Source organism: Delphinapterus leucas, chromosome 16, assembly GCF_059928025.1.
Source record: "Delphinapterus leucas isolate spDelLeu-1000000601 "Yukka" chromosome 16, BTC_Dleu_Yukka2, whole genome shotgun sequence".
Taxonomy (NCBI): Eukaryota; Metazoa; Chordata; class Mammalia; order Artiodactyla; family Monodontidae; genus Delphinapterus; species Delphinapterus leucas.
This window is the reverse complement of record NC_143144.1, coordinates 23480166-23492697: the sequence shown is the minus strand read 5'-3', so window position 1 is coordinate 23492697 and position 12532 is coordinate 23480166. Positions and strand designations below refer to the sequence as shown.

The 12532-nt window shown below is 40.2% G+C and overlaps 2 protein-coding genes and 1 long non-coding RNA gene across 3 annotated transcripts in view; 2 read left to right on the top strand and 1 right to left on the bottom strand.

Moving 5' to 3' along the window:
• ATOH7 (atonal bHLH transcription factor 7) overlaps nt 1-3605 on the top strand; it is a 24497-nt gene extending 20892 nt beyond the window's left edge. Inside the window, exon 1 of the mRNA XM_089897574.1 lies at nt 1-3605. This exon is cut by the window's left edge and continues 20892 nt beyond it. The gene's annotated coding sequence lies outside the window, so the exon portion shown is untranslated.
• Nucleotides 3606-12532, top strand: part of LOC149747233 (uncharacterized) — a 100483-nt gene continuing 91556 nt past the window's right edge. Inside the window, exon 1 of the long non-coding RNA XR_016388059.1 lies at nt 3606-12532. This is a non-coding gene — a long non-coding RNA (uncharacterized LOC149747233).
• Nucleotides 10469-12532, bottom strand: part of MYPN (myopalladin) — a 67728-nt gene continuing 65664 nt past the window's right edge. Inside the window, exon 19 of the mRNA XM_089897575.1 lies at nt 10469-11402. Coding sequence (XP_089753701.1) covers nt 11233-11402 — 170 coding nt within the window. The 3' untranslated portion in view covers nt 10469-11232. The remainder of the gene's footprint in view (nt 11403-12532) is intronic.

Genomic DNA, 12532 nt, shown 5'->3' with positions numbered 1-12532 from the left:
CCTAAGGGCACCTGCCTTCCTCACTATTTGGGCACAATACTCTACTTATTTATACTTAAAATGCTTCATTAGTAGCCCCAGTAAATTTCTGGAGTTTGTAGAATGAAATTAAATCAGTGTTAAAATAGAATGTGTTAATCAGAGAGGATCTCACAGATGTATTCAGATGGTTAGTCCTTTTTTTAGGTAGGGTGCACATTCCTCTCTCTGGACTGTAAATACCCTGCAAAAGAGAACCATACAGGGATAAACATGCAATATATATATTTGCTTAGCACCTTAAGAGCAGTTTCTTTTTTTTAAGTTAATCTTTATTGGGGTATTGTTACTTTACAATGTTGTGTTAGTTTTTACTGTACAGCAAAACGAATCAGCTATACATATACATATACCCCCTCTTTTTTGGATTTCCTTCCCATTTAGGTCACCACAGTGCATTAAGTAGAGTTCCCTGTAAGTAGAGGGAACTAAGAGGGAACATTAAGTAGAGAACATGCTATACAGAATGTTCTCATTAGTTATCTATTTTATACCTAGTATCAATAGTATATATGTGTCAATCCCAATCTCCTAATTCCTCCCACCGCCCCCTTTCCCCCTTGGTATCCATACATTTGTTCTCTACATCTGTGTCTATTTCTTAATGAAATCAAACAATTTAATTAAAATGATGCTATTCTAATCCTATGCCTCTTCTCCCCCATCCCCATTCCCTCCAAAGAGTGGGAATCTGTTAACTGTCATGCTTTTAGTTGCCCATTTCCATGGTTTGGAAACCTCTGGAAGCAACTTAACTCTTAGCAAATTCCTAAGCTTTCCACCCCACTTGATGTACTATTTTTTTCCTGAAAGATATTTGAGGGAAAAGTAAATGGGTCTCAGTGATCCAATCCAATCTATGATAAAACTCCTCAAACTGTATGTTGGGGAATCCATCATGGTTTATGGATTAGGAGCTTGGATAAAACAAATGTAAAATATTTGTGGAGTTAAGGTTCATTTATTACTATACATAATAGAGTTTAGATTACCAAGCAACCTAAAAGTTGCTACAATATCCTATATTGTCTCGCCTTTGAAAATCTGTTCTTTCTAGTTTCATAACAGAACACATTGAAATTCAAAAATATTCTTTTATTCGGGCTTCCTTTTCTTAAGAAATCAACAAATGTTATCAAGCATCTACCCATACCCTGCCTTCTTCAACATCATCCTTGTCCTTGTGTAGGCAGCCAAGAAGAATACACATGTGCTAATCAGTAAGCCGCCCTGAACAGTGTGCAGCTGAGTGCTTCCACTGTAGAGTATTGGGAATATGTGCCATAAGAGCTCCTAAGAGAGATATTAAGTAACAAAAGAAGACCCACCCCCAGGCAGGGTTTGAGTCCCATTAGTTATTATATGTGGGCTCTCCCTAGGTGCCAGCTGTAGGTTGAGGCCAAACCCCAGGGTCAGAAGTCTTGAAGAACCCTATACAAGTGAATGGGGCTATCAAGATGGGAAAGGCCATCTAAGCTAGTGGTTCTCAACCCAGACTGCTCATTAGAATCTCAGGTAGGGAGTCTTGAAAAACATACCAAATCTGGAGCCCCCCGTTCAAGAATTGATTTAACTGCTCTGAGGTGAGGCCTAGGCATAGATATTTTTTCAGGACTCTCCGGGTGATGCTAACTGGCTGATGGGGTTGAGAACTGCTTAATTAAACAATACTATGACACCATTAACCTCATTACCAAAAACTGGTTATATTGTTGTCACAGTCTTTGTATTTGCAGATCTTAAGAAGGATTAGGCTATCTTTCTTAACATCCAGTTACACCCAATTTCTTAGTTAATGAGGTGACCATTATATTAATGAAGATCTAACATTTCTGCTGGATATGAGCCAGATGGAACGTATTTGGGTTGTGGGTAACAGCGCTACAGGATTCAACAATTAAGGCTCAGTTCACTACTTAAATTTTGCCATCTTAGAGTAAAAGCAAAGTGTTATTTTGGACTGAATTTTGCTCTGCTCTCTGCTTAGGTTTCACTAAAGATATCTCTTTTTGCTACCTGTGGGTGAAAGAGATTTCAAAGCACATATAAGACCATAAATATATGACCAACCTTTTCACATGTATACCCATTCCTTGCTCTGATCATGAATATACTAGAGGGTGCAAGCTTTAACGAGTGTTTTATTGAATTAACACAGGACTTTTGGATGGCTGTTTCAAACTGGTAGTGTATCCCCAAAATACCCAAGCCGAAAAAAAACTACTGAGAGCAAGAACTTACCCATCTCACATAACAAAGTCTGGGACCAAAACACAAAACAAACCCAATAACTAACTGAGAATACATAAAATTTTATTTAATGAATAAAGAAACAGTCCATCACATCCTCTAAACTGCTTTTTAAAACATCCAGGTTGAATTAAATACTGGTTCTTAATTTTTCTTTTTCTAATTGCAAAGTTTCCAAACAAAACACAACCTCCAATAAATCTTTAAGAAAACACAACTAGGAAACAGCAACGGGTGTCATGCAGATGATGTGGGCTACTGGAATACAATGCCACATACTTCCTGGAGAAAAACACAGTAAATGCTCACAAACATTTTGGCTTAAGCGATCATTGGTTTTCATTTCCAGAGCATATCTAACATGCACGATGCAGAGGAAAGGAATAAAAGCCAAGATCCATTCATTGCTTTCTAGTAATAGAGACGAAATATACAGTTTATATAGTTCACACATTTCAAAATGGTTACTAAAATAGTTTTTCCATTAGGATTTCAATAACCAAAAAGGTACTTTAGAAAATAAGTTGACTCTAGCTTCCTGAGATGGAAGCATATCATGTTTGTAAGCCTTCTGGGGCCTGGTGTGTTTTCAGGTGGAAAGAACTCAGGCAGGAAGAGAAAGGAAAAGCATAAGATGTGTCCCTTGACCATGATTGAACTGTTAGCTATGGGTGTGTGTGTGTGTGTGTGTCGGTGTGTGTGTGCACATGCCTTCGGACACAAGAACTTTGTCAGTTCTCATGGCTGAAATGAATCATGGAGTTTAAATTCAGACTTGATGTAGCTAAGAATTTGAAAACAGAGACCAAAGGATATGTTCATTTTTGAGGGTCCATATCCATCTGTTATCCTAAGGTTGATTCATTTCAACATAAGGCTAATGACATGCTAGTATGGAATATTTCTTCATTAGAGCCTAGAGAAGTACAATGGAGTTGTCCTGAACTGCGTAATCCAGAAAGGAATACAGGGACTCTCTTGCTATTTCTCTGTGCACTGCGGAGTCATTATTTCCACTAGCTTCGATCATAGACACAGGACTCTGAGCTCCCTTAGGCTATTCTGCCTATGTTGAAATAAATTTCCCTGTAATCTGCCTGTAGAAAGCAGATAGGATATTTCTTGAATTTATTTAATTTTTCTCCAGATTTTTTCAACCACATAGCATCTTTCTTTTTTTTACATCTTTATTGGAGTATAATTGCTTTACAATGGTGTGTTAGTTTCTGCTTTATAACAAAGTGAATCAGTTATACATATACATATGTTCCCATATCTCTTCCCTCTTGCGTCTCCCTCCCTCCCACCCTCCCCATTCCACTCCTCTAGGTGGTCACAAAGCACCGAGCTGATCTCCCTGTGCTATGCGGCTGCTTCCCACTAGCTAGCTATTTTACGTTTGGTAGTGTATATATGTCTGTGCCACTCTCTCACCCCGTCACAGCTCACCCCTCCCCCTCCCCATATCCTCAAGTCCATTCTCTAGTAGGTCTGTGTCTTTATTCCCGTCTTACCCCTAGGTTCTTCACACATAGCATCTTGGAAGAAGAAATTCCCCCACTGTGTACTACCCTTCTCAGGAAATACAAAGTAGTGGGACCGGGAAGAAATGTGAACTTGTTAAACAAATTAACTACTTACTTTGGAGAAAAATATTTTTACCATTTTCTTTGGATTGAAAAAACCCCTACTATCACTTTTTTAAAGGGTCTCTACAGTAAACTTCATAAGTATTTATTTATCCTACCCTCCATCCTGGGAAAGTCTCAGATATTTTGTTTATTTCACAGATAAAGAAACAGAGACTCCAGAGTTATAACAAAATTAGAGAACGTATCTGAAATTCATCTGAATGATTAAAATCCCTATTGGAATTCACCTGAGAATTCCTAGACATAAGGAGCTCTCCGAATGCTATTAAATGTTTTATAGATTTTTATCTTGACAGGAAGATAATGAGAGAGAAGAGTAGGTCATGAAACTTAATGCTAAAGCTTGGAAAAAATAAGTGAAATTTAATCAGAAAAGAGGATATGGTATCTCTGAAATCAAAATACTGAGAAAGTAAAAGTTAATTAACCAGTGTGCATTAAAAAATACAGTTGCACTCAAATTATCTCATTTGAATTATTTCAGGGTTTTACCTCTCCTTAAAATACACAGTAAAATGGGACTTCCCTGGTGGCGCAGTGGTTAAGAATCCGCCTGACAATTCAGGGGACACGGGTTCAAGTCCTGGTCTGGGAAGATCCCACATGCTGCAGAGCAACTAAGCCCGTGCGCCACAACTACTGAGCTTGCGCTCTAGAGCCCGCGAGCCACAAGTACTGAGCCTGCATGCTGTAACTACCGAAGCCTGTGCTTCTAGAGCCTGTGCTCTGCAACACAATGAGAAGCCCGCGCACCACAATGAAGAGTAGCCCCCGCTCGCCACAACTAGAGAAAGACCACGCGCAGCAACGAAGACCCAACGCAGCCAAAAAAAAACCCCAAAACGGTAAAACTGTTTATACTGTGTGCATATACATTTAGTAATCTTTTGGTAATGACTGCTATGGTCAATACTAGAATGTAGTTAGTTCACTGGATTCTTGCCCCACTAATTGTGGGGAAATTATAGGAATCTGTCTCCAGTTTGCAGATAACTCACTGAATATGTGTAGAAACATCAGGTTCTTTGGAATTTTGGAACATTGAGCAATTCACTCTTACCACATTATATGAAAATCATTCATGTTTCTTAGTGTGTATTAAAGTACTTCTTATTGTAAGAAAACTATACTTGTAACTCCATTCATTGCCAATCGAAACTGGTCAAGCCTCCCCCACCCTGCCACCCCCATCTTTCCCATCTTTAAGTTTCATTTTAACGTGTCCCTGTTTTCAGTTAGGAGGTAGAACGAATTTTTATCTTAGAAAGTAAAAAACATTCTATGAGAAGTTTACTGGACTTGCTGGATATTTTAGAAAGACTAAAACCCAGTTATCTTTCTGTTCCTCTAGAGATATCTGACCAGGTTATAACGTATGTGGTAATTTTTACAATTTGAATAATTTAAAAAATCTCTTTTAAGTATCGAATATATGTATTTGTACATTAAAAAATCAGTTCAATCATCATCAAAAAACAATCTTTAAACCTGGAAACTAGCACTGTTTTCTGCATTTTAAAGAAAAATGCCCATTTATGTCAACTGTCAAATATTTATTGTCAAATAATGTTGAAATATTTTAGTTTTTACTATTAGGGAAACATTTTCTACTCACTTGTATGTTAAATCTTTTAGCAAATTAGTATATATGCCTCTACAGTACAGCAATTTTCTTTATTGCTTACACTCAGCATTTATGGCACAATTCTCAGAGGATTGAAAAGTGTGTTCTTTCTCTATTTCTTGCAATTTCAAGGCTATTGCTCTTCGGAGTTTGAAGTGGCCATTACTTACATATGAACAAAAAACAGCATGTTTATGGTTCTATAGAACCAAGTATGCTAACTAATATAATTAGGCAGAAAAAGGAGGCAAACATATTTTTAACAAATATGCATTTTTTTTGCATCGCACAGATTTTTTAAAAAACATGGTAGTAGCAACTTTTTTTTAGCATACTGATGACCACTGCATTGTCAAAGTTTAGAAGATGCTTGGCATTCTTCAAGCAATGCTTCAGTAATTAACTTTCTGAAATATTGATCCACTTAAAACAAGAAAAGGCAATCAGTGGTGAAAAGGACTTCAACAAGCTCTATTGCAATCTAAGTATCTGTTCATCTTCCTGGTGAGGCCCAGTGATTTTCAACTCGACCGTAAGTGGAAATACTTTGAGTCCAGGTTACCCCTGAAGGGACCTTGAATAAAGGTCATTATGAGTAAATTTGCCTTTGTGTTTACAACCAACTTATAAATAGCCCATATACAAACAGACTCAGGCCAGGATCTCAGCTTGGAAGGTTCTTTGGGAGTGTGTAGGGAGGAAGAGGACAGGAGGAGGCTGTGATCAACCAGAATAACTTGGATGTCTGACTCAGTTTTCTAGACCTCCCCTCCCGGCCTGATTTTTTTTTTTTTTTCCTTTTGCCAGCAGTTCCATCTATTAGAAGTTGATGGAAGTAAGGAAGCAACTGCTTTTAAAAGCTCAGCTCCTCTGTGAAGTTAGACTCTCAGGCATTCAGGATTTGTTCAATTGGACTGCTTTCTTCTGACCCCTAAGCCAAGATGCATGGAACAGGAGTTTGGTCATTTTGGAGCATGAGGCATGTTGGCAGGTTGTGGGGAAGCGGTGAGGGGATGGGTTACAGCATGGGGGGTTACAGAACATGGGGCACAGGGCATCTCAGAGAAAAACACGGAATGGGGATAGAAGCAGAAAGGACCTCAGACACTGTAGCTTGGACATGTAGACACAAAAAAGGAGGAAGTAGTCTTTCTTCTATGAGCTGCTTGGCGGTTTGGTTTTTTTTTAATTAATTAATTTATTTATCTTTGGCTGCATTGGGTCTTCGTTTTGGTGTGCAGGCTTCTCATTGCGGTGACTTCTCTTGTGGCGGAGCATGGGCTCTAGGCACGCCAGCTTCAGTAGTTGTGGCGCACGGGCTTAGTCGCTCCATGGCATGTGGGATCTTCCTGGACCAGGGCTTGAACCCGTGTCCCTGCATTGGCAGGCATATTCTTAAGCACTGTGCCACCAGGGAAGTCCGGCGGTTTGGTTTTAATACTGCATTTTCTTTCTCCATTTTCCCTCTGATCCCCATTTCCATGACTAACCAAGTTATGAAAAGCCCTTCACTTGTTTGGAAAGAAGGGTGCTTATGAGATCTGCATAGCTTTTTGAAAAAAGGGCCAGAAGGATTGTACCAACTTTCCCTCTTTCCCGGGCCATTTTTGCAGTTTTGGAGATTTCTCCAAGGGCTTCATGAATGCTGCATGTCCAACAAGTGCAGTGCAAAATAGTAGGGTCTAATAAGGCCAAAGTGCATGTTTATTTCTACTTTCCAGACATGCACTGCACGTGCAACAAGGAGGAAGTACATTCTTCACTGACGCCGACGCTACAGCCTATGCTATCTGCAGCCCTTTGGACCTTTTAGGGTAAGTTCTGTGATCAAATCATGGTAATAAAATGATTCTTCTCAATCTCACTTGCTCGTTGGAATCACCTGGGAAGCTTTAAAAATACTGATGCCTATGCCAGAACCCCAGAACTTATGACAGTGATTTGGGGTTGTGGCATGGCTATTGGGATTTTTAAAAGTTCCCCAGGAGATTCTAGTGTGCCAAGGTTAAAAACCACTGCTCTAGACTCAATTCATTTTATATGGAAACATACTGACTTACATAGACTTTTAAAGTCCAATTTAGGTCAATAAATATTTATTGAGTGCCTACTCTGTATAAGGCAAACTTTTGACACAGTCCTTACTAACAAATAGCTAAAATCTAGTGCAGGCAAGACTGGGCTAGTGCAAGGGGAGAGTCAGGCAGGTATATAGAGGCTGTGTTTTATATAAAATACTATACAAATTCATCTTCTCTTTTTTCAGACTCAAGAAATTTGCTATAAAATTTCAAAAAAAGTAGAATTATATTTTATTGGGGTCTGGGGGGGTCAGAAAATATTTCATAGAGGCAGTAAAGTAGCATTTGAGATGTTTAAGGAACAGGTAAGATTTCTGTAGATGGGGATTGGGGAGAAAGCCTTCCAGCTGGAGGCAAAAAAGAGCCATGTGGCTGGAAAGCTGAGGCCTGTGTTAACTTTGCTGGTGCACTGGGTGTGTTTTCTGAGTAATGGATGAAAAGCTTTGGGATCATATTGAAGCAAGGCTTGAGTAGCACAGGACAGAACAGCTGGCCTGGGTTGGCTCCAAGGAGCCACTGGGGGTTCGAAAATTGGGGAATGATATGATTGGAGCAGTACTTCAGGAAGAATGATCTGATGCTGAGATCTCAGCTAGATTTGAGTGGGAGAAAAAGCAGGACTAGAGGCAGGAAGACCAATTAGAAGTCTCTTATTATGGTTGAAGTCAGAAGAATTGAGGGAAATTAAGAGAGTAATGAAAGTCTGAACTGGGGAACCACAGGGGGACAGAAAGAAGGCCTGAATATAAAAGAAATAATCGAGTTAGAGTTAACATGATTTGTCAATTGATTAGAGGAAGCAAAAAATGATTTGGATACTCTTTATTTGGATTACTAGGACTGTGATGGTGCCATTAATAGAAATCGTTAAACTAGGATGATGAATGGTTTATGAAAGGGAAGACGATGAATCTTATTTTGGATATGTTGAGTCCACACATATCCAGCAGAACTAAAATTTCTTGTATAAGTATTCCTCGTTGTAATTGAATTCCAATAGAATTTGGATTTGTTCAACACAGTAGTTCTCAACAAAGGGGATCCTGCCTCCCGGGGAATATATGGCAATGTCTGGGGACATTTCCGGTGGCCACAACTTGGGGAGGGGCGGCTCTGCTATTGGCATCCAGTGCGTAGAAGCCAAGGATGCTGCTAAACATCCTCCAGCGTGCAGGATAGTCCCTCACAACAACGAATTATCCAGCCCCAAATGTCAAGAGTGCTGAGGTTGAGAAACTTTCCTGTAACATAATCCGGAAGTTCAAATTCGAGGAATTTTAAAGCTTGTTATATTTTAGGTTCGACAGTGCCATCTAGTGGCCAAATGTAATATTTATCATAGTTCACTGTTGAACACTAAAACAACAGATAAAAAAGATTCAGAAAAAAAAATATTCAGAAAGCGAATACATAGAGAGATGAAGAATATCCTCTCATAGGAGACTGTCTAGAGTTTACATTAATAGATGTGATGAGGAGGTTGGGTGTCCAACTGTGGAGAAGCAGTCCTGGAGTTAGAAAATGCTCTTTGGTCATAAAGAGATTTGATAATAGAAGCCAATATAGAAACAGAATATTTTACGGGGTGCATTCTGTATGGAATGCATTCAGTTTCATTACAGTTGCCTATACTTTTACTATTGTTCCTGCATACATAAGAAAGGAAAAAGTCTAATAATTCTGCTAAATAATTGGCTGAAATCTTTATTTCTTAAGGATGTAACTTATGTTTTTTTATTTAATTAAGAAATAAAGATTGAAAATAATTAAGATGATTTTAGAGTCAGGAAAAATACAGGATGAAGAGTACTAGAAACTTCCCTTTAATAAAAAATAGACTTTTGGCCAAAGAAGCAGCACTTGACATGCCTTTTTTCTTACCTCCCCCACTAGATTGTAAGCTTTCTGCAGGCAGGGACTGTGTCTTATCATATTTGTGTATGGCCCATAGTCTCTAGCATAGCGTCTTATACAGAGTGGACACACAAATGATTTTTTGAGTGAGTGAATTTATTTTTATACTGGAAATCCTTGCCTTGAAGTGAAGAAAATTTCAAGCCTTTCTAAGCAATTACTATTTGTTCACTTGAGTAAGATGCCAGCTGAGGATGTCTGGCTCAGAGAACACCAAGGACTTGGGCACAAGGAGTTGGTAACAGACACTCCAATTCATTTCCCTGGTGAATCTGGAGCAAACCGTGCCGTGATGACCATCCCTAGTGCAATTTTTTGACTGGTGCATACATTGTAGATTTCTCTAATATAAGATTCATTCATCCAACAAATAGTTATTGAATGTCTACTTTGTGCTAAGCACTCTTCTAGGCACTGGGATATCACAGTGAACTTAAGTCTAAAAATTCCTTAAGTGGAGAGGCAGGTTTTGAATTAGTGGGTTAGAATAAAGATGCACATTCCCTGTCCCTCCCACTTTCTCAGTTAGCATAATATTTTCTGTATAGAAAATGCAATTTGACTAATGATCTCAAAGCAGTTCACAACTATTAAAGACCTCTCCCTCTACAGCCACTGCTTTGCTCGGGCAAATGAAAAAACAAAAACCACTCTCCCATCACTTCCTCTTCTAGTTTGCATTTCTTCCTTTCTCACTGCTTCGTATACTTGCAGACTTTTGGGGCAAGGGGAGAAGCGGGAGAGCCAATATTCTTTGGGCAGATGGTGATGATGCCTGAATATTTTTGCAAGTGGCAACTGAAGCTTGTAGTTTTAAAAGTGACCCCGCAGAAGACCCCGCAGAAGATTTCCTTCTGGTTGGTTTATTAACAACCCTTTAGTTCTAGAGCCTAGGGATATATATATATATATATATATATATATATATATATATAGTCAGAAAAAAACCACTCACCATTGTATCCAAAAGAAAATGGTACAGGCAGGGTGGTGGGTCCCTGTTTTGGCTATAGAATAAGTGCACTGTGCAATATTTAGTGTTCCAGTGATTTTTTTTTTTTTTGGTATCTCAATCACATTTTGGCACTTTATTATGTGGCTCAGTACACCCAGGGTAAGCAAATCAAAAGTGCTTCTCCACGTATGTGAGTTGTATGGCACAGACTCCTAGTGCTAAGTAGAAGCTGATTTAATGAATCCACCAAAACTACTGCTATGGATGCAATCAGTGGAAGGTGGTGGAGACCCCCCTGACTTTTTCCTTTGCATTGTTTAGTGAGTTAGTGATTCCTAAGGTCACTACTGTCCAACTCCTCTCAGCCCAAGCATCTGACCCCTAATTGCTCCTAGGAGGGCCTGAATACCCCAACGCAGCAGGGGGCAGGGAAGCATGCTAGCTTTTTCCCAAAGCAGTGGATGGCAGCTGCATGACATCTTTGGTTCGGCGGTATTGTCTTCTCATTTTGTTGGAATCTTAAAAGGCACAGCCCTCCATCTCTCCCTGAGCTGAGACTGCACGAGTCCCCAGCTGACTTACTCAAAGCTCTCCTTGCCACAGGTCGGGCAGTGTGGGAACTTACTCACATCCAGTTGCTTGGAAACCATCTTATCTGGCTGGTCTTCCTTCCCCCTCCACAGTCCACCCCCTTACACAGCAGGCACCCAGACATTCTTAAAGTTCATCACTCTCCACTACACTCCGAGAAGAGCATGAATACACCATTGTGCTTTCCATGGAGGAGAAAGCAGAGAAAATGTCAAGTCCTTTACTGGTGAGAGATCCGTAGCGACTGCCACTGGGCCGGACAGACATGGGTGGTGGGATCTGGTGGTGCCACTGAGCTAGAAAATGGACCAAATAATGTGTTACAATCAAAGGAATACAGTCTAGCAGGTACATGTCAGGGGTGCATTCTGTGCTCATTCCAACACTTTCTGTGGGATCTTAGTAAAGCATTGAAATATATCTGGGTCTGAAATGCCTCATTTGTAAAAGAGAGAAATAAAATCTCTCCTTCCCTATCGGGAAGAGGGAAATTGGGCTGGTGATTTTTTAATCCCCTAATTCCAAACCCTATGATTCTAATCCAGTAAAATCTGGGACTGTAAGAAGGAACAGAGGGTGACTAGGGTGATTTCTCAAAATTTTCTCCTGACCTAGCATGGAGTCTGCTGGGTGGAGGGCGGTGTAGAGAGGGCGGTAGGCTCTCAAGGCAGGGCACCTCAGAAGGTGGAGATGAGAAATCTATGGAAATGGAAGCCAAAAGATGAGTCCAGACCTCTGACCGCACACCTGATCATACTCATCAGCGATCACCTACCTACCGCCCTAATCAGGTTCTAATGAGCTACAGCGAGAAGGCTGAAAAGTAACTTGTGTGCAATCAACCATGGTTCAGGGACAGAAGGGAATATTAGAATCTCCACGTTCACCAAGCACTGTCCAAAGGGGACACTGGTTTTAGCAGCCAGGATCCTTAGGCTTGAACATGGCCTGAATGAAATATCCATCCAAGCTGCTCAGTCCTGTGTGTTGTCACTGATTCAGAAATTACCAAGCAGTCTTCTCATGAGGTTTCCAAGAACCTTGCTGTGGCGAAGGGGAAGCACCAGGTGGGAAACATGGACGCTCTGGGTCCTCCGAAGCTATGGACCCTCGTAGCATTCCCACTTATAAACGGGTCCTTTGTTGATTTCATTCTTTTGAATAAGTTTTTCGGGATCTAAATGCCTCTGAGTGAATTGATAAAATCAAAATTTGAAAGCTACAAAACAGGACAAAACTTACAGCGATTCCACGAGAGAGCAGGCACTCAGTAAGGCAGCCATGAACTGGTTTAAGTCCCTCCCCGCCGCCCTCCGCCCCTTAGCCTTTCCTGGCTCTCTCGGACACCTTAACCTGATAGCAGGTACTATTAGAAGCCCTCTTTTCGGAGAGAGACGGATGCCTACTGTCCCCGTTCCTCGGACAG